The sequence below is a fragment of the Neophocaena asiaeorientalis genome, unplaced genomic scaffold (assembly GCF_003031525.2).
Source record: "Neophocaena asiaeorientalis asiaeorientalis breed wild unplaced genomic scaffold, Neophocaena_asiaeorientalis_V1.1 scaffold89, whole genome shotgun sequence".
Classification (NCBI taxonomy): Eukaryota; Metazoa; Chordata; class Mammalia; order Artiodactyla; family Phocoenidae; genus Neophocaena; species Neophocaena asiaeorientalis.
Genome location: NW_020172592.1, coordinates 5,363,685 through 5,386,485, shown reverse-complemented (window position 1 = coordinate 5,386,485; position 22,801 = coordinate 5,363,685). Strand labels below are relative to the sequence as shown.

Sequence of the window (22,801 nt, the reverse complement as noted above, 5' to 3'; positions counted from 1 at the left end):
GCCCGCCGCTCGCTGCAGCTAGAGAAAGCCTGCGTGCAGCGACAAAGACCCAATGCAGCCAAAAATTAATTAATTAATTAATTAATTAAAAATTAGGGAACTAAGTCAAATAATTCTTAGTTCCCTAAGATTAGTAGGGAACTAAGCATTATTAAAAATAAAATTGACACAGCTGTCTCAGGGAGGAGTGAAGCAAGGAACTGTGACTTTTCATTATAACCCCATCTGTGCCTATATTACTTCAATAGCATTACATAGGGCAGAGAAAAGTAAGAGTGCGGAAAACATTCAAAATAAAAAGCCTACTAATTAAAAAAAAAAAGCCTACTAATTATGTAGACGATTCCAGTTTTTTCTGTTCCATCAGAATCCACTTGGAAAATATATAAAGGGACCAAGGTCAATAAAAGCTTATCTGGTGACTGAAAATCTTCAAAAGGACTGACGCGTCGGAAGGAGTCTGAAGTTCGGAGGTCTGGTGGGCATGCGACTCGAAGATGCGGAGGGTCAGAGCTCGGACTGCCCGCGTTGCTAGGCCGGGGCCACCACAAAACCTCGCTGGGGGCGGGGCCCCTTGACATCACAGAGACGCTCCGCCTCCTTACGTCGCGCACTCGGGAGGCCAGAAGGTTTCTGGCGGCATCGGCGCCATTTTGCCGGAGCCTGCGACCGAGTGGGAGTGGAGTGGAGCGGCTGTTGTTGCCGACTCTTTCCTCCTCCCCACGGTCCAGTCAGCTGGTTGATTAGGCCATCGGCCCTCAAGCCGAGACCTGTCTCTTATTTAGTTCTGGGGAGTGCCTGGCCGACATGAGTGATGTAGAGGAGAACAACTTCGAGGGCAGAGTGAGTACAAAGCCGCGGGAGCCGTCTTCGGCGGCGGCCCGATGCTCGGGGTTTTTCTGGGACGAGCGCGGTCGGGCGGGGTTGCGGGGAGTTCTGCGGGGGCCCACGGGGAGCAACCTCTGGAGCCATCGAGGTCGCTTCTTCACATCCCAAGATGGCTTCTGGGTTACACTCTTGCCCCAAACACCACGGATAACCTCCCCTTCCCCCTTTCTTTGGAGACTGATAGCTGGACCCCTGGGTCTGATTTCCCCCAGCGGTGCGCCCTGCCTTCTCCCCACCCCGAGGCTTCCTTATCTCTGTTCCGAGGTGTGGGTCCCGGTGGGGCGGGAGGAGACGGCAGGGAGTTCCCCCTGGCCGGAATAGTGGTAGGTGCTTCCTGCGGTGGCGTTTCTGGCGACCCCGAGCATCGTAGAGGGTCTCGGGGTCGAAAGTGCGCGGGGCTGCTGTCCGGGCGGGGAGAAGCTGGCGTGGGACTAGCTGGGGCCTGTGTCTCCTTGGCTCTCTATTGCAGTGAGCGGCCGCGTCTCTGTTGGAACCGGCGGCGTTGCGTCTATAAAGGCGAAAGCCTTGAGGTTGAAGGTGGGACGAGCCTAATGAAGTGGTTAGTCAACGACCGCACCGACCCTTAAGCGTTCTTAAGACGAGAGCTGTGAGGGGAAAACTACGCGAGGAGCCCTTTTCCTTTAATGTCCCTTCTGCTTTCCTTTCACTTCAAAATGAATGTGGAAATGCTATAACGCCTTATTTTTCGAATTCCTTGATGTTGGGCTTTTTTTTTCTTTCTCTTCTTTATATCTCACCTTTTAATGCTTTTCTTCCTATGACCTTTCACCTCAACACTGACCACTCCTTTACAGGTTTTTACGGTAAAAAACAAAAAACAAAAAAGAGAATCTTCTGTCTTAATCTTACATAACTGAACAAATTTCATGGCTCAGTATTTTTACAGTAGTTAATGCTATGCTACTCTCTTAACTCAAAACGTTACCTGAAAATTACAGGCCCTCTGTCTTCCATTTCTGTTCTCAACCCATCCCCCAGGAAAGAGGGCTCAAAGTTTTTCATTATTTTGGATGTGATGAATATAAACATCACAAAGATACGTTATCCTCAGCTTAAAGATACTAGAACGTTTAGCAATGATTGGGTTATATTTCCGAAGTTACCCTCGTAGTGAAAATTGATGTGAGCTAGTGTAGAACCCTGAAAAGAAAACAGTCCCCAGACAGCATTTTCCGGCTCTTGTGTTGGCATTTTGGTCACTAGGGGAAACCTCATAAAAAACACTTCAGGTGTATGCTGGATGGAATGAATTTTGTCTTTTTATAAGAAGTTCATAAGATAAGCATCTGGAACCAGACAGTTAAATCAGACGGTCAATTTAGGGTTTTCTTTTTGAGGTTAGAGACAAAGAAAGCTATCTTTAATGCCTTTAAGATTGGATTTCTCTAATAAAATCTGGAGCGTTATATATTAATGAATAGTTGAACCTGCTCATTTTTTAGGATGGGGTATTGATTGTCACAACAGAAGTTTTTAAAATCGTAATGGTATTTAGGTGGTCGATAGTCATAAGCTGCTTCTTGTTTTGAAAATGTTAGGTAGTTATGGGAAGAAATTTTGCTGTCTGTTAATCTTCAGTTAACTTCAGTACAGTTTTGGGCAGTTAATGTTTATTTTGGTTTGTGGTGAAGTGAAGAGGACTACTGTTTTGGACCTTGTTTTCCTTTAAGTTCTTATTTTTTTATGTAGTCATCAGGTTGAATTTGGCTAGTTCTAGGTAATTGTTACCTTACCCATCTGAGGAAGAAATAAATGTAAGATTCCCACCCAGTTTTAAGCTAAAATGCATGTAGGCATTAACAATTTATTTTAATAGAAAAAGGTTTTTACCTTTTCCTTTTAGAGTGTTTGTGGTCATAGAAAATATTTTTTCACATGTGATACCCAAATGTGTTTTAGTATTAATGAACTCCGATTGTATAATAAATACATTCACCTGTTACCTTTTCTTTTTTTTGGTTGGTTGAGGTATTTGTCTTTATTCATAATTGGGTGAAGAATTAAAATGCCAGAAACTTTTCTGAGGGTGTATGCTTTGTCATTGTTGTTCTCTTAAAGCAGTTTCATATTCACCAGTTCTTTTGGTTTTTAAACTATAGTGATCTTTTATCAACTAACCACAAACCAGCAATTTAAAAAGGTTTTATAGAATACAGTTGTTGTGTTATCTTTGTATCTAAATGTAGTAACCTTTTAGAGAGCCTCAGAAAAAGGATTTTCAAATGATGTTTCTGAGGTGTTTTGTTATTATACTTCAAACTTTTTGACTAAAACAAATTAGAGAAAACATAGGTCAGTATTCAGATTTCATTTGCTTTATGTATAGAATAAACAACACATTTTAACGCCATCTTATTGAAAAGATATTTAAAATTAGAGGGTAAGTTCCTAGAGACTGCGGAACATATTAAAGAATCAGGACTGGTACTAATAGTTACTACTTCTATAGCATTTTAGCATCTCCTCCCCTCCCCGCCATCTTTGACATATTTTCTCATATACTGCTCATAATCTTGCAAGGGCTGGAGAACTCTTAGCATTTTAAGAAATTAAAAACTTAGGTCCAGAAGACCATGCAGCCAGAAATCTGAGATTTACAAGTCCCAGTCCATTGCTCATTGTATACTTAAGCTATGCTGTGTATATATTTTGATTACTTTTTTTAAAGGAGCACACTGCACTTCAGTGTCTCAGAGCCATTAATGGAGTTTGCTGAAAACAATGACAGGAGCTTAATTTTCCATTATATATTAATATCTCTTGCATTTTCAAAGGACTGGAGTAAAAGAGCTTTAGGAAAGAAAATATAATTGGCTGAATTTTGTTATAAGTAACCCTAACAGTTAACCGACCAATTTCCCTTCTGCCTGGGGTGAAACTGTTGAGCATCCACTACCTTTTTAGTAAAGGCCAGGTGTTCTTGAGGGAAAGAGAGCTTGGAGTCTGATTTAAGATGACTGACAGCTCACATCTGGGTAAAAGTAAGTATATAATCAAGTGCTGTGTGATAGAATTAATAAGGAATTCAGAAAATAAAGCTGAGCAGTTCCGTGAGCTTAGAGGAAAGGGAAAGCTTTAATATGTAAAACTTATGCTGGACATTATGATAAGGGAAATACGAATATTGATTATAAGGATGAGACAAGGAAGAGGTTGCTGGACTAATGAGACATGATAGATTTGACTGTGTAGTCAGATAATGGAGGATTTTGAATTCTAGATTTAGAAATTTGGACTTAATCCAGTATGCAGTAAGGAGCCATCTATGGATTTTTAGTTCTGGGAGTGGCAAAATGAAAGGAATTTTAGCAAAGAATGAGACCAATATAGGAAGAGCAGCAGGGCACACTTGAAATATTTAAGGAAGGAGCTTATGAAAAATCTGATCTAAACTGGACAACAGTGGGATGTAAAGAATGAGTGAGACATTTTTAAGGGATCCAGGAGAATAGTGGTGCTGATAAAATATCAATAAGTAGGTCCATTAAAGCAGTTTGCTTGGGACATGTATATCAAGTTAACAGAATTTTAAGCGGAAATGTCTTTTGGAGCTGGGAGTGATGTTGGCACTTGATCTATGACTTTGTCATCTTCAGAAAAAGAATACAACTTCAACTAAAATTCAATCTCAAAAAATTTTAGTGTCCTTGATAGAAATTAAGGGGGACAGAAATTAAGACTTTCTTGTTATTTTACTTATTCCCCTCTACCTCTAATTTTTTTTTGAATGAAGCTTAGAAAAACGTTAAGTCCAATTTTTTTCTTTGACAGTGGCCCAGTGCTCTTAATAGAGGTTAAGGATTCTCTAGCTTATAATTCCACAATTGTCTATGCTTTGTAGAATAGTTTAGAATAGTTGAAGAGGAAGAATACTACTTACTCTGGCGTCCGTTTTTCAGAGCTTATTCTGGCTTCTTGAGTAGCTGGAATATTTTAAAGAGACTCCTAGTGTTCCCCGTCTTAATATATGAGATGATTACCTGGATGATAAAAGTGAAGAGCCAAACACAAATTTATCTGTATCAGTTTGGAATTTAAATTTGTGTGTGTTAAGATATTTTGTTGAAGAATAGCAGAAATGGGGGAGGTTTTGCTTTTTGTTTTTTTGGTGGTTTTTTGCTTCTTTGAACCCTGGTTTGTAATTATAATAAGGGTGATGACTATGCCATTAAAAACCCAGCTTGGTGACTGGTTCCTTTTAAAAAAAAAAACTCCTTTCTTTTTTTCTTTTCTTTCTTTCTTTTTTTTTTTTTTTAAGAATACAAATACGATTGAATCCCTGTTACAGATTAAGAATGTTAGCACTTTAGCTTTAAAAAAAACAAAACTTGGTTCACCTTCTTAAGCAATTTATATATCTCATCAACCTGTTGCAAAAGGGTAAGGCTTAAAAGGGTAAGGCTTCCTTTTAGTAGCAGTGGTATTAAACTTGGGGGATAGTCATGTGTCTTGGGTTTAATTTTTTTTCCCTAAAGTACTATGGTTTATCCAATTTTAATTCTTTTTTATTCCCCCATCCATTTAAGCAGAGAATTTGTGAAACTTAAGGTGACGTTTTAATACTCAAATTTTTGTATTTGAGTTTCTTTCACTGAAGGGTGCTAATTTGCTCATTATAAGCAGAAGTTGGGATTTTTAAAAAGAGCAGTGCAACTAATCATACCCATGGTGCCTAACTAATTTTACAGATTTTTTGTAGGTACTTTTTATGATTTGTACCATTCCTAAAACAAGTATAAAGAGTCTTGGGATCTGAAAGAATATCAAGAGATTTAAATATTTAAGAATGAGAGTCATTAAAAAAATACAGATAAACTTTGTTTATGGACTTAATTTTGTAAATGAAGTGGGGTTACTTACTTATGGTATAGTGTGTAATGTAACAGGTGTGAAATAGCCATGAGTAATCAGCATAATAGTTTTTTAGAACTTGTGAACAGTGCGAAAACCTCTTTGATAGCATCAGTGGGTGCTCAGGCATCAAGTAACTAACCCTGGGACCTTTATAAAAGGTATATATCCACAAGCTGACTGAATTAATACTGATTATTTGTACACATGTCATAACCAATTTAGTAAGACTGAAGTGGAGGTGAGAAAATGGTAGCGATCAGATGGGGAAAAGAATCAGTAAACACTAAAAAAAGAAAAGTTGAGAAGAGAATAACAGAAGGAAGTGTTGTTTCCCCTCCCTCCTTTAAGTTACTGCTGTATGTAGTTCTGTATAATCCTTATTGTCTCATGATTTTCACCAAAGTGAGTGACTAGGCCTGACCAATCTGAGGTAGAAGAAAAGTTATTTTTTTTCCTTGAAACTAAAGCCCTGTAGTCTTACTTATTCAAGATTTGTAAATACTCCATGACATTAGAAGATGAGAACATAAGTAGGGAATTCTGTAACAGGTTCTTAGTAGTTTGTTTTAATATAGTTAAACCTCTTTAGCCTTTTTATACTTGTTTCTGTACCTTTGAAGTTGCCACTTACACACTAGCTTTTTGGACATTACAATTGATCATGGCATATAAGCCAGCCGGTTTATGAGCCACATTTAAAATTTGTTCAGAAGGGAATTCTCTGACAGTCCAGTGGTTAGGACTCCGAGCTTTCACTGCCGAGGGCAAGGGTTTGATCCCTGGCCAGGAAATTAAGATCCCGCAAAGCCCTGTGGCACAGCCAAACTAAATAAATAAATAAAATTTGTACAGAAGATTTGTAGATTTTACAGGTAATTTCACAGTGTGACATGAGTTTAAATTTGATTAACTGTCAATTCCTTAATAATTTGTCTAACACATTGCCAAAATTATTCCAAACTTTAGAGAATATAAAGACATACAGGTTGGAATATGTGTGAGCCTTTGTAGGTACAAAGACCACTTTAATCTTACTTAGAATGCAGATACTGGGATGACTTTAAAAAGGGGGAAATTACCATTTAAAAATAGCTAATGTTATGAGCAATCGGTATTTTCTTTTTAAGAAATTGCTCTAATACCAGTTATGGATTAAAAAGAGAGTGAAAGTATTTCTTTTACAAGCCTAAGGATGAATCTGTAAAAGAAGCAGTCTATCATACTCGAAAGGAAGGAGGCAGAACTGCTATTTCTGTAGACTGAAATGAAAGAAATGAGTAAACACAGGTTTCCCTCAAATCCTAAAGAAGGAAATTCTTGTACAATAAATATAAGTTATTTGGGTAATTTAAAATCCTCCCCACCCCCACATACAGTTTACCTAAATGCACTCGTATGTTTCTGTGGAAATCTCCAGTTTTACAAAGTAGTAGGGAAATATAATTTTGAGAATTTGTTTTAAAAGCGTATACTATATTCATATAGACTTGAATTTCTGTAAACTTGGCACTCTTACTTGGCGTTTGCCTTGGAATTTGCCTTGCCATAATGTTAGAATGGGTTACAGCATAGCATTTATATTGGTTTATTTTAATGGGCTTTAAGTATTAAGTATACATATGGTCAGAATTTTTTTCCCATCTATAATATACTAGCTGTATTAAAAGACCCTGAAGTTATTGTTTGCTGTAGGAATCGTTCATGTTCGACATGAACATATTTAATAACCTTTTTCCTGGTTTAAAAAATAGTACATGGTTATACTATTTTTATACATAGAAAGATAGTTCTTTGCTTGTATTGGATACACTATAGTAATTGTAGTTAGCGCCTTTTTATTTTTGGCTGTGTCCTTCAACTACCACCAGAGGCATCTTGTTAATAAAAAATAGTTCAAAAATAGTTCAAAAAACAAACGGACAGGGGCTTCCCTGGTGGCACAGTGGTTGAGAGTCTGCCTGCCGATGCAGGGGACATGGGTTCGTGCCCCAGTCCGGGAAGATCCCACATGCCGCGGAGCGGCTGGGCCCGTGAGCCATGGCCGCTGAGCCTGTGCGTCCAGAGCCTGTGCTCCGGAACGGGAGAGGCCACAACAGGGAGAGGCCCGCGTACCGCAAAAAAAAAAAAACCAAAATGGACACTATTTAAGCAGGTTGTACTGTGAGAACGTTCTGCCTAGCTCCTCGTTTATAGTAGGTAAGGTAGACTGGAAGCCTCCTTAAGATATATTTCTGTTAAAATTCGTGGTATGATTTGGTTGAGTCATTAATCTGCCCATTTCAAGTAGGCACTATATTTTTAATGGTCAGTGGGTCTAGATGCAGGTTACTGAAGAATTTGCAGAACTTCTTGACTGGACAGCTTTAAGAGCAGGTTAAGTAGTCTCCAGTGAAACAGGACAGGTAACACCCCTTCTCAATATTTATTTTTCTCTTCGCAATTTCAGTTCCGTTTCCAAATTCTGAATAGTTGTATGAATTTCTTTGGAAAAAGTTGAAATTACCATTTCATAATGAAGACAAGTCAAAGGTAGAAAAGGATAATCCAGCATTTGTCCATAAAGGGCTTATGGTTGCCTGATTGCCAATGCACAGTTTGGTGAAAGTGGCATTTATTTGGTTATCAGCCTTTGAGGAATGTTATTTTAAAATGGTGAATATGACTATGTGTGTTTGAAGACTAAACTACCAGTTCTTTACAATGACAGGGCGTTTGTTTAGTATTATAGTAAAAATAATTATGAAGGTTGAAAGTTTTTTATGCTTTACAGTTTATTCTTTTAAGTTTATTGACAGTTACTGATTTACTTTTTAGATAGATAAGTCTCCAAATTGCTTTTGGAAGTTAAAATTATTGACATCTTTTTAAGTTAAAGGGAAGTTACTCTTTCTTAATCTTGAATGATTCCGGGGGGAAAAAATATGTAGTTTGAGGTTTCCCTGATATAAAAATTGAAGAGTAGGCAACTTACGTATATGTGACACCTTGGATAATAAAAAGCAAGCCTTCTTTTAAATTTGCTGATGTCTTTTGAAAAGATATTCTGTCATATCTTAATGCTTTTGTTAACAAACTAAAAGGAAAATTGCATATTTTCCAGTGCGTTGCTATACCAGAAATGGGATTTAAAATTTAAACTTTAAGTTGTTACGGAGTTACCTTGTTAACATTAATACCTAAAAAGTGGTTATTTTCAGCACTACTGAATAATTTTCAACTATTGTTTTTATGATGGAAGGCTTAAACCTAATATATAAAATTTTGATTTCTATCCTAAAAAAGGCTTTAGAGTGTCACAGAACTCAAAGCTTTCTATATGTATAACAAAGGCTGTGGTGATGTTTGTAGATTTATACCAGGGGATCTGTTTTATATGAGGGAAAGCCAAAAGGGAGAGGGGAATATATTTTTACCTAATGAATTATAGGTAATGAACTGGCCTGTGAGGCTTCAATTACAAGTGAATTAGCCATACTTTTGTTTTGTTTTTGTTTTTGTTTTTAGTCCTGAATGTGCTGCTTTTACAGTTTCAGTGAATGAAAAAGCCTAAGTTGCTGTGCCTGCTCCAGGCATCTGTCCAGAAATTTAGCAAGTATCTGAGATGTGGTGAAAGACTTATTGTAGGTAAATAAATGGGAAAAGCTGATATTAAACAGAAAGGTAGCTATGTATTTTGATTTTGTTTTCATCTGAAAAAAATAAATAGGCCTAGCAGCATTAGTACTGTCCTTGATGAATAAGTCTTTTGATATTAAACCTGAAGGAAAACTTTAAGGAAGTTGCGTGATAGTCTTAATAAATAGCCTAAATGAAAATTGGTGTGAAATTGGGATTATTTTCACTAATAATCAAGGCTTAAGTGGACAGAGAAACCACACTGTCCATCCAACTTCGGTCATAAGTGCTTCATATGTCTATCAAATTTAAAAAAAAACAAACAGGCTTTTAATCAGTTTTTTATATCCAGCTTCTTCAGAAGCCAGTCAATTTTCTGATAAAGGATATAGTTACTGAAGGGAGTATAAGTATGCATAGCTGCATAAAATATGCAAAAACTATGAACAAAAGAGGTAGGATAAACAATAAAGACCATGATACTAATTTTGTAATGTACGTTATGTACTTCATTGGATAAAATAGAATTTTTAAAATGGCTCAGTTGCAAAAATACATCTACTACTAGGAATTTACAAGCCAAAGGGGAAATTTTTTAAATTTCATACTTTCTTTTCCCCTTGGGTTTTTTCAGTATGCTTGTTTTATTTCAGGTTGTATCTTTCTGGTTAAGTCAGAGTGAGCAAAGATAGTGGTCAAACAAAATCAGGAGATGGTAGTGATTTTACTAATTTTTTTTACTTCTTTGAACCTCAACATGTGTCCTATAATGTGTGAGTTTAGATAGGTGTGTACAAATCTTTCAGCCTATGATGCTTTGCTTTAACTATATCTTGATACCTTAGCATGGCTTAGTGAAGGCTTATTTTAAGATCACTTGGAATCTTCAGGTTATAAATTAGTGAAAACTTAAGGCATAGGTGGGGGGGTTACAGTTTGTTAGAGTTATGCTTGAATTAAGTATTTATATTAAAACTGTTCACGTTTTAGGAACTAGGATGAAATATGAAAGGGGAGGAGGGTGAAGAGTATGGTAAAAACATTTAGAGAAATTCAGTAAATTCTCTTTAATTGTTAGAAACTAGACTTTTGAACAACTTTAAAGATTATAAAATTGTTTTTTTAATAAACTAGTTATTTGCACTTTACCTGCTGGCTTTTCCATTTGGTAGATAACATTCTGAACTCCAGCAGAGTTTTATAATCCCCACGTGCTTAAATATACTAAATGTTCTTTTTCCATTAAGGTTAATGTTCGTGAAGAAATTGAAGAGTTTTTTCCAAGAATGTGGAAGATAAATCAAGATAAAAGAAGGCTAATGAAAAGTATTAAAGATCAGAAAATTAAAATTGAATGGGGGAAAAAATTGAACAGAAGATTGGTCAGATAGAAGCACTTGAATATTTTTTTTTAAGGCTATTTTGAATTGTTTGAATTGGGGAAGAATACACGAAGTATGAAAAATGAAAAACTCAATGAAGAATGAAGAGAAGTAGAAAGCAAGAGTGAAGTAGAATTAAAAGAATCTGGAAGAATGAATGGGTCCTAGGTTAAGTAAATGTATGGTTTATGTTCCAGTGTCTGTATGATCAAGTTGTAGATGAATTTGCATGATTACTTAGTTAATAGAGAATTGGTGATCTGGTTCAAGTAGGGAATTATTGAGGACAGTTAGCAGTATTAACAATGGGTTATTAATGAGCTGAAATTTTTTCTGGAGGGTGTTGCCTAACCATTTGTTTTTCAGGAGCAATCAATATAAATAATTACGGTACTTTAAATGTTAGGTGTTAGGCATCTACGTGACCAGTGCCATTTGTAATACTGTCTTCTTTGTTAGGAGTCTCGCTCTCAGTCAAAATCTCCAACGGGAACTCCTGCTCGTGTAAAATCGGAGAGCAGGTCAGGATCTCGTAGTCCATCAAGAGTTTCCAAACACTCTGAATCCCATTCTCGATCAAGATCAAAATCCAGGTAAGTGTGTTTAAAATAATATGTAAGTATGTTTAAAATGCTTTTCTTGGATTTTTCAGGGCAAAGTGGTTTTTACCAAATCCCTCATTTTTGTTGCATTTTTTGTGGAAATTTCACTGAAGACTCAAAATCATGAAGTCTTTTTTTTAATCTGTGGTTTAGAAATGAATGATACGTAGTAGATACAAAGATAAGGTAGAATTTTCCCTTCGTCCATTAATCTGATGCTAGCTATTAATACAAATTAAATGTGTTGTTTGATTTAAATGTGCTTGGCATTTGAAGGTTAACGTTTGATATTATTTCAATAATATTTACACAACAAAAAGGTAATTTTCTCCATTGGAGACTTGGCATGCAGTTTAGTGCAGAGATGGTTGATGTATGTATGTTGTACTGGTTATCAGAATGATTTCAGAAGATTTTTCAAGTTTCACCTTCCAGCTACATCCTTTACCTGAAGATTCTAACTAATTAGATCCAGCGTGGAACTCTGGTCAGATACAATTGGCAGGAAGTGGTCCTGGAGTGATTCAGAGCCCCAGCCACTACCACTTACACTGATTAAAACAAAGACTCTAGTGAGCCACTGCAAGGCTCACTGTATCAGATGTCCCAGGTGTACTGGTGTGTGGAAAAAACAGTGAAAAACAACCTGGGACTTCCCTGGTGGTGCAGTGGTTAAGAACCTGCCTGCCAATGCAGGGGACACGGGTTCAAGCCCTGGTCCGGGAATATCCCACATGCTGCAGAGCAACTAAGCCTGTGCGCCACAACTACTGAGCCTGCACTCTAGAGCTCACAGCCACAACTGCTGAAGCCATGCCCCTAGAGCCTGTGCTCCACAACAAGAGAAGCCACCGCAATGAGAAGCCCGCGCACTTCAATGAAGAGTGGCCCCCGCTTGCCACAACTAGAGAAAGCCCGTACAGCAACGAAGACCCAACACAGCCAAATAAATAAACAAATAAATAAAATTTAAAGTAAATAAATAAAAACAACCTGGACAGTCGGTTTGATAAGTCATTGTAATTTCTTCTTTAAAGAGGTAATTTATGTCTTTGAATAGAGTGTGATTGCAAGGGGGCATGAGACAAAAGAATCAAAGGCGTACTTTTCGTGCAATCCACAGCTATGTCTTTTTCTCTGTTGTATCCAGGGTCCAGCCTAGTGCTTGATTTGCTAACCACTCTATATAATTAATTGAATCCACATGTGCAGAATAGTGCTAGATAGAATTCAGGTGTAGAAACAGAAGTGAGCACATTTTCATTTTAAGACTTTTGTACTTGCTGCCCTTAGCCTAGAATTCTCTTCCATCAAGATATTCTCATATCACTTGATGCAGTTCTCTGCTCTTGTATCACTGGAGAACATTAAATACCATGCACACTCTTTATTCCCTTATTCCTAATTTTTTTCGTAATATTTATCACTATCTGACTTAGAGAAAAGGTAAGCAGTCCTGAAAGATATTAAATTAACGTCACTTTTTGTTACTATAGTCCTCCCTCAGTATCTGTTGGGGAAGGATTGGTTCTTCTGCGGATACCAAATCCTCAGATGGTCAAGTCCCTTATATAAAATGGCATGGTACAGTCAGCCCTCCACACGAAGGACCAACTGCATTTAAATGTAACTATTGATATTTTATGTGACAACTTATTAATGTTTTTTATATTTTAAATTGAAGCTATAAATTGGTGCTAAGGAAAATAGGAAATGTCCTGTTTATTATTCGTATAAAACACAAGTTATTTTCTTGTTTCTCCCCCACCCCGGCCAGTGATTAATTTCTTGTAGATAGTAGGCCATTCATATTATTTTCATTCCCACTCAAGATTGTTTGCCTCCTTTCAATAAAGCTGTACTCTAAGCTTCATACACAAGATTTGTCCCAGTCCTTTCGTCATCTTCATTTTCATTCCATCCTTTATAAGTATCCTAATTCCTAGCAGATTATACTCTTTTGCAATTCTCTAATCACATTTCCATGTTTTCTTGCTAAGGAACCTTTGTTCTTGGTATTCCTAGAATACTTTTCCCCTGTCTCCCTAGTAGAATCTTATTAAGTCTCCTAGCTTTATTGTTTAAACTTTCTGGCCCTTAGCATTTATATCATTTATTGAATACCTCATAGAAGTTATTTTGTATGACTTTCATGACTACTGGTCTGGGTGTTTAAGGATAGATCATATGAATAGTAATAAGAAATAGCGTTTTCTTTGCATTAATAGGCAAAGAAAAAGGACTGTGAGCAATTGGAAATAATCAAATAGGAGATGAACTAGGGAATCAGCAGTAGAGAGATTGGTGAGATGCTGTAGAAAGCTTGAAGAAATGAAGACCATTAGACATGAAGACTTAGTTTAGTGGGGATTTAGGTTGCGACGAGTTAATTTAGCAGATGCTAGATTGCAGCAGGCTAAGGAAAGACTGGGAAGGAAATGATACTTAACAATGGAGGGAATATAGGACTATTTTGAAAATGTGATAAGAATCAAGCGATTTTATTGTGATGGTAATGGAAGTTGATGGTTTGTTTTGTCTTGTGTGTGGTGAAATACACAAAATTTATAGTCTTAACCATTTTTCAGTGTATGGTCACTGGTGTTAAATGCATTCATATTGTTGTGCAACCATCCGTCTCCATAATTCTTTTTGTCTTGTAAAACTGAAACTCTACCCATTAAACAATGATTCTCATTCTCCTCCCAGCCACTGACAACCACCATCTTATTTCTGTCTCTTATGATTTTGACTGCTCTTAAGTACCTCATCTAAGTGGAATCACACAGTATTTGTCTTCTTATAACTGGCTTATTTCACTTCACATAATGTCCTCAAGGTTTATCCATGTTGTAGAATATTAAAGAATTTTCTTGCTAGTGCCAGTTGGTTTTTTTCTTTCTAAAGAAGGTGGAGCCTTAACATGTTTGTAAGGTGAGGTGGGAAGAGTGAATTTAGAAGGGATAGACTGGGAACAAGGAGAAGTTGTAGTGAGGAAGAATACTTTTTCCTCTGAAAGGGGAAACGAGCTGAGAATAAGCAGGGATATATATAGGTATAGGTCCTTGGCATTGTCAAAAGTTCAGAAAGCGAAAGTAAAACCAATGAATCATGAACATAATTAGTAAAAATTTACTGTACACATACCAAAAAGACACTTTGCAAACTGGGAGCACTCCAGCCAAACATGGAATGAGGCTCAGTGGTATGTTGTTACAAAGCAGCTTATATGGTGAGCAGGCAGTGTCTTCACAGTATTTGGTGATTAAGGTAAATTAATGACTGACCTGGTTTTGTCTGCTCAGGGAACCTTCATTTGGTGTCCGTTTGCTTTTGATTTTAACAGCATTAGGCATTTTGTTCCAGTATCTTTACCTAAATTTATTTCTCTCAAAGGTCGAGGTCAAGGAGGCATTCTCATAGACGTTACACTCGATCCAGATCCCATTCTCACTCTCATAGGAGACGATCTCGAAGTAGGTCCTATACACCAGAATACCGGCGTCGCAGGAGCCGAAGTCATTCTCCAATGTCTAACCGGAGAAGACATACAGGCAGCAGGGTATGTGTTTTTTTAAAAGTTAATGCGGGACTTCCCTGGTGGTCCAGTGGTTAAGAATCTACCTTCCAATGCAGGGGATGCAGGTTCGATCCATGGTCAGGGAACTAAGATCCCACATGCTGCAGGGCAACTAAGCCTGTGCTGTAGAGCCTGCACGCCACAACAAAGATTCCAAGTGCTGCAACTAAGACCTGACGCAGCCAAATAAATAAATTTTAAAAAACAAAGTTAATGAAAGCTTATTTTGTCTTTCCTGTGTATTTAGTCATAGTATAACATCTTTTATGGGAGCTAGAGCACTGTTTAAAAGTGGTACTTCAGAAACATCCTTGGCTATATGAATATTGTTTACATGCATTCAAGTGTGTTTTCTTTTTTTGACTTTTGAGTTGTTAAATGAAATTTGGGGACTTCCCTGGTGACGCAGTGGTTAAGAATCTGCCTGCCAATGCAGGGGACATGGGTTTGAGCCCTGGTCCAGGAAGATCCCACGTGCCGCGGGGCAGCTAAGCCCTCGTGCCACAGCTCCTGGAGCCTGCGCGCCTAGAGCCCGTGTGCTTAGAGCCCGTGCTCCACAACAAGAGAAGCCACCGCAGTGAGAAGCCCGTGCACCGCAATGAAGAGCAGCCCCTGCTCACTGCAACTAGAGAAAGCCCGTGTGCAGCAACGAAGACCCAACACAGCCAAAAATAAATTAATAAAATAAATAAATTTATTTTTATAAAAGAAAGAAATTGGGGAAGAAGCAATATGTTCCAAGAATTGAGTTGAAAATACTGAGATTAAAAGTTTTACCATGGGAAGGGGTAGCAAGGAAATAGCAAAAGCTCTGTAGTAATATTAATAGCTAACACTTATATTGAGCAATGTGCAAAGTTCCCCAATGAAATAATACTTCTAATCTCTCTTTGAGTCAAGTTACCTTATTATTGATAAGGAAATTGAGTCTTGGATATGTGACATTGAGGTTTGTTTGTATTTAACCATGGTGGAGTCTGCTATTATTTAATGATGTTTTGAAATTTGCATGTTATTTTTTCAAATCTGGATTGTGGGAACCTTGAAAGATTATCCTTGCTAAAGAATGAAAATTGAGGAGGAGAATCTAATCAGCAATTGCAGATGAAGTCAACGTTGAGTACAAATCTATAAGGGATATAAAACATTTGAATAAACTAAAAATATGGCATTAAACTAAGGATGAATTCTTAGGATACGTTCTGAAAATTGCTGGGCTAGAAAGTTAGGGACATTTTTATGCAGGATGCAGCCTGGCGTATATTCTAAAGAAGGCTTGAGTGTACTATGAACTGTAAAATATAGCTCGCCTGTTTTTTTTTCTTTTAAATTCTTGTTTCCAAGTGACTTGAAACAATATAGTCTTTGTGTATTGGGTGAAGTGTTCTAAGCAAAGTATTTTTGTGTGTTTTTATTTTAATTTGGAGCTCAAAGTTAAATAACATCTTTATTCAACAGGCAAATCCAGATCCCAACACGTGTCTAGGAGTGTTTGGCCTCAGTTTATACACAACAGAGAGAGATCTTCGCGAAGTATTTTCTCGATATGGACCGTTGAGTGGTGTCAATGTGGTTTATGACCAGCGAACTGGACGATCACGAGGGTTTGCTTTTGTTTATTTCGAGAGAATAGATGACTCAAAGGAGGTAATTTTGTTTTTGTAATTATTTGTCATTTTGAAAATTTTCTGATGTGCATTATTTAGTATTGAGTTACTGTTAAAAGCTGATTGATAAACTCCCAGTTCTGTAAACATTATGTCCTCTTTCATTGTCTGACATGACTTAAACTCTACCTCTCAGTATTAGAATTGGAATGGCCAGTTTCACTTTCCAGCTAATACTCTCTGGTATAGGCATATCTTTATTGAAATCCGGCTTTGTAAAGTGAGGTTGTGTTTGAGTTAATGGAAAAGGTGAAGTATATATAAATGTTCTCTTTTGAATAACCCTTATTCATACTCCAAGCAAATGATTACATTGACCTTTTAAAAGAATTGTGTTTAGGGCTTCCCTGGTTGCGCAGTGGTTAAGAATCCGCCTGCCAATGCAGGGGACACGGGTTCGAGCCCTGGTCCGGGAGGATCCCCCATGCCGCAGAGCAACTAAGCCCATGCACCACAACTACTGAGCCTGCACTCTAGAGCCCGTGAACCACAACTGCTGGGCCCGCATATGACAGCTACTGAAGCCCGTGTGCCTACAGCTCGTGGTCCGCAACAAGAGAAGCCATCGCAGTGAGAAGGTTGCACACTACAACAAAGACCCAATGCAACCAAAAAAGAAAAAAAGAAAAAAAAGAATTGTGTTTAGGTTTAATCTGTTTAATTTTTGTAAGTGTCTATAATTAGCTCCCTGTCTCTACAGAGCTTTGTCTGTCTATTCTCTTAAGTTCATCTACCATTCTGTTTTATAAATGAAAATAATACATGGAAAGAATTGGTACTTTTTCATTTTTGTTTAGTGCCATTCTTAATTTGCCTGACAGAATGATCCTAATCAATGTCAGGGATTTGAAATAGTGCTATTCTAATGTTCTAGATAATGGATTATAGAGGAAGCAGTAGGCTTGCCTTCTCCATATTAAAAGTTCATGGTGACTGAATTAGAAAATTCCATTTTAAGGAATTTTTGAAGGTCATTTGTTAAAGAAATGGAAGGTACTGGCATTTCTTTTTTGTACCATTTTACACGTGACAGTAGTTGGCTCTAGGTCATTATTGCTCTTTGCATCAGCAATGTTTGATTGCGGTATAAGCAGTCGTAATAAAAGAGTATCTTTCAGAAACAATAAACGCTATTTTTATTTGGTGGTAGAGGCCAGGGATGATACTGAACATCCTACAGTGCACAGGATAGCCACCCGCAACACGGAATTAGCAGGCCCCAACTGTATCAGTAGTGGTGTGGTTGAAAAACCCTGGATAATTCTAACAAAATAATGCTCTGAGTTGAAGGCATTTATGTTATAGACATTATGATAGACACAGTAATGGTTTTTTTTTACTGTTACATGTTTGTGATTGGTTTATTCCTGTTTTCAATTAAGGGATAAAGGTGTAAATTTAGAAATACCAGGATATCTCACCTGAAGTGCGTAGTGCAAACAATATCATAATTAAACATTTTTTTAATATGAAACTTGTTTGTCCAGTCTTTTCACACACCTCCTCCTCTTAGGCTTATTTCTGGATAAGATAAAATGAAAATGGCAACTTTACTTAGTTCCTGAGAACTTCTTAAAATGTGTTAAAGTGGTTGGATTCATTTTTGCATTTATTGGTATTAGTACCAAAGGGCAAAGTGTTACGGAATGTGAGCACAGACATAAAGACAGCACTTGCTGGCGGATTAAGAAGTTCCTTTATATTTGGAGTTCACTAGGTGGCAGTGTGTTACTTAAGGAATGGCTCTACAAGTTTTCAAGGAATGACTTGACTAGTTTAGACTTGTCCACTGAGTTGCAGTTTCTGCTTTGAGTTGCTGAGACTGAAGCTAGTTACTGAAGCCTCAGAATTCTTCAGGCTTCCCTGGGTTGTGTGGTTCCTTCTTTATGGCTGTAGCTGCCCCTAGTCTTTCAGCAGAGGCCTGCTTAAGTGTCCATGTGTACGTTGAAAACTCAGTACTATTGACATGCATATAGCAGAGATTAATACATCAAATCCTAGCCCTTCTTACTTGAGAAAGAAGTGTTTAGAGAATTTTAATTTTTGAAATTTCAAATGAAAAATGTGTTAAATTTTTTTGCAGTTTTGATAGTTTCTCCTTGGTGAATTATGCATGACTTTCTGTGCCTGTTCTCCTTTATAGGCTATGGAAAGGGCAAATGGAATGGAGCTGGATGGTAGAAGAATTCGTGTAGATTATTCTATCACCAAGAGAGCGCACACACCTACACCAGGCATATACATGGGCAGACCAACTCAGTAAGATTTCAAGTTTCCTAAGCTGAATTTTAGGAGCCAGAAATCCACCAGAAATGTGTGCAAAATTTTGATTAATCAAAAGATAAACTTCTTTTCTCTGTAATTTGAATTGAAAGTTATTTAATATGACTATATGTATTCTTTGAATTGTTTTATTTCTTTGATTTTTTTATATGTATATTTGAGCATGGGGAGAAATTAAAACTATTGAAGTGCATTCCTGGCTATTTTCTTGTACTACAGAAATAGAAAAAATATTAGATACTAGAAAATTGTATGCTTTTAAATGTTCTCTAAATGTATATGTGACCTTGGAAGCCTCTGTGTATATGGAATGGTTTTACTGATATTAATGTTTGTTTTTTAAAAAGCCAGTTTTGCATTGTGTACAACATAAATAGGGACTTTTATAAAAGTTTTTTTAATATAATATAACCAAAGGCAGTATTTCTTAAGAGTGAAAGAAGAAATATAGGCTTTCATTTAATGTGAAGCCTCTTGGGAAAATATAGGATTTGATAAGGAGAGCCTACAGAAAATAGTAGTAATAGTGAAAATAATGTCCCTATGATTAGGAGTTGGGAAAACAGCAGGAAAAAGAGGGCTTAGAGTTTAAATTCACTGCCAGAGGTTTGAACACCAGACCTTGAAATTTTTTAGCACTGGACGTCAGTTCTCTTTGGTGTTCAGGGTTGGTTACTTTTAAATTCTTGATATTTATTAACTGCTTTTGAACTAGTCATAGGACATACATCTTAGCATTTTGGTACTTTTTCACCTTATGGAAAAAAGCACGATGCTTTTTTCACCTTATGGAAAAGGTGTTGCTGATTTGGATAGTACATTAATAGAAGAGCATTTTATAGTTTGGAGAGTTTCGTGAAATTATTCCTGGTTATTTATGTTATACATGTGAAGCAAAAGCAGAATACCATGGGAGTCAGCAAAGTGAGACGTGGAAGTAATTAGCATGAAAGGGTTATCTCTCCTCTCTCGTCTATCTCCCTTCCTTCTTCCATTTTATTTAAGCATCCATTTATATTAAATGATGACAGAAGGTGATCATTCACACTGATGTAGAGTTTTCACATTTTTCTGTAGCAGTGGTGGTGGAGGTGGTGGTGGTGGAGGTGGAGGTGGAGGAGGTGGCAGACGTCGAGATTCTTACTATGATAGAGGATATGATCGTGGGTACGACAGGTACGAAGACTATGATTACCGGTACAGGTAATGTTTTAACTTACGATTTCTGTTCTAAGTTAGATGATAGTAGTAGTGTTTGGCACTTTTAATTTTTGTTTAATGTGTATTAATAAAAATCTTTAAAATATGGGGCTTCCCTGACGGTCCAGAGGTTGAGGCTCCATGCTTTAGCACAGGGGACACAGGTTTGATCCCTGGTCGGGGAACTAAGATAAGATCACACATGCTGCACAGCGTGGCCGAAAAGAAAAAAATTAAATAGATTTTATATGATGCTTTCTTGAAAGTAGGAAACATGATTTTTCTCAAGACCAAGAAAAGAGGTTAATTATCTGTATTGGCCAATACTGTTCTAGTATTGTTGGCACATGGAAAACTTAATAGCTTTCCTCTTAGGTCCATTATTATTTTGAATGATGGAATTTTTGGTTTTATCTGCCTCGGTGTAGTGATTATGTGATATGCTGATTAATCTTTTATTTCCTACAGGAGAAGATCGCCTTCTCCTTACTATAGTCGATACAGATCACGATCAAGATCTCGTTCCTACAGCCCAAGTACGTACGCTTTTGCTTTTGTTGAATTACGAACCTCATTTCTAATTAATGGTTTATATTTTAGAAAATTAAGGTATATAGTGACTGTTAATAGTTGGGAAAATACTAGGCAAGTCAAACTATAATTCTCATTTGATTAAAAAAAATTTTTTTTTTACTCTTTTCCAGGACGCTATTGATAAACAGAGTGGTTGCAGTTGAGGACATATTTTTCTTTCTTTTTTTTTCCCTTTCTCTTTTTTTGTTTAATTCTGGATTTCCCCAAGCTTCTAATCCTTCCTACTCCTTAAAAAGAACCCTTACAAACATCTTTGGTTTATTTAGCATCTACACTTTGTCGATTGTATTGCTGTTTTCACCCCTTTTATTATATTCTTAAAGATGTAATTGTCATTTTGAGTAGTTAAGCATCTTGAGTAAAAGAGGAACCCCCAGTGTTATGCTTTTGTAAATGTTTTTTTGTTTGTTTGTTGCTTTTACAGAAAATTAACTCCTGCCTAATCGAATGAGGAAAGAAATGATCTTTTTAAAGCTTCTTTTGTGTTAGATATTGTATTAGACATGGTATTAGAGAGCTGCATTTACTACAAACTCCTTTTTTAACTTTCTTTTGGGAAAGTTAGTAACATAAAGTAGTTCCGTCATGTCAGGTTTGTCTGGGGTGGCATGGAGCAATCAAATAATTGAGTGTAGAAAGTTTGAAGCTATAGAAGGAAACACTTGGTCATTTCTTTTGAAGAATGGAATTTTTGAGCCCTAAAAATGTCGTTTTTTTAGAGATGAAAAGCTTGTGGACTCCTACAAAACATGTTGTATTTAAAATACATTTGTTAAAACTTAAAAACGTAAAGTTTGATTTTTGTGTTGGAATTTTTGAAGTTTAATCAGTGAAGGACAACCCTTATTTATTATTTAGAGCAGTTGTATGCTTTGCTGTTAGAAATTTTGGTATTAGGGAAATGGTTTAAGTAGGCTATTGTATAGAGTCCTTAGAAATAGTGAGGGGAAGGGTAGTCTCCTTTCAAATAAAAGTTAATTTCTTTGAAAATGGGACTGTCTCTTTATTGTGGTACAATGGGAAAATATAACTGGATTAATTTGGATTTCCTTTTTCCTAACATTTTTGCTTACGCCTGAATGTATAATCTGTGCCTCTTCTTCAGTCTTGAAAAACCATTTTCTTTCCTCCCTTTTTTGGTCAACGAACTTGGAAATATTGAGAGTATTCTGAGTCAAACACTATGCTGAAGGAAAGATAAATAATACGGTTCATTTCTTCAAGAAGCCCACATTCTAATAGGAAACAACACACTTAAATGACTGTAATGTAATGAAAGGGGAGGCTGTTAGGCTGAAGAGGTGGATGATTTTTCAGGTGACCTTTATTAAAAAGGTAAAGGAGCATGAGCCTCCTTTGTTTTCTTCCTCAAAGCAATGAGAATAAAATTAGATAATTATGATCTATATAATAGATCAGTGGGATCTACGGAACTGAAGTACCTCAGACATCTTTATTAAAAAGCTAACTCTTCAGGGCTTCCCTGGTGGTGCAGTGGTTGAGAATCTGCCTGCTGATGCAGGGGACACGGGTTTGAGCCCTCGTCTGGGAGGATCCCACATGCCGCGGAGGAGCAACTAGGCCCGTGAGCCACAACTACTGAGCCTGCGCGTCTGGAGCCTGTGCTCTGCAACAAGAGAGGCCATGATAGTGAGAGGACCGCGCACCGAGATGAAGAGTGGTCCCTGCTTGCCACAACTAGAGAAAGCCCTCGCACAGAAACTAAGACCCAACATAGCAAAAATTAATTAATTAATTAATTAATAAAACTCCTACTCCCAACATCATCTTTATAAAAAAAAAAAAAACCTAACTCTTCAAAATGTGTTTAAAATTTTTTTTGCCAATAAGGGCTATCCAGAGAATGAAGCTGTCTCTTATTGCTCCCTAGAGGGTTTTTGTTCTTAAAACCAGGTTATTTAAAGACTGGAAATCATTGCCCTAAAGAGAACATTAATTTGTTGACCATAGGAGTACTTTAAAGATTTAAGCTGTATATCATCAACAAAAGTAAAAACGTTGGCTACAATCTGGAGAATTAATAGCCATATAAAGAGATAGTGAACATAATTAAAGACACTATGTAGGGAATTCCAGTGGTTAGGACTCCACACT

General features: G+C 37.0%; 1 protein-coding gene across 2 annotated transcripts; it reads left to right on the top strand.

The window, feature by feature from the left end:
• Positions 1-642: 642 nt before the first annotated feature.
• On the top strand, positions 643-21,676 carry TRA2A (transformer 2 alpha homolog). Of its 2 annotated transcripts, none has more exons than XM_024738413.1 (8): positions 643-843; positions 11,220-11,353; positions 14,759-14,924; positions 16,401-16,589; positions 18,753-18,868; positions 19,970-20,095; positions 20,561-20,628; positions 20,797-21,676. In XM_024738413.1, exons 1-8 carry the CDS (start codon positions 808-810, stop codon positions 20,805-20,807), a joined length of 846 nt encoding a protein of 281 aa, XP_024594181.1. In that variant the 5' UTR covers positions 643-807; the 3' UTR covers positions 20,808-21,676. The 2 variants fall into 2 exon arrangements, with proteins under 2 accessions (XP_024594181.1, XP_024594180.1); XM_024738412.1 differs by having other exon boundaries at positions 19,949-20,095; positions 20,797-21,670.
• Positions 21,677-22,801: the final 1,125 nt, after the last annotated feature.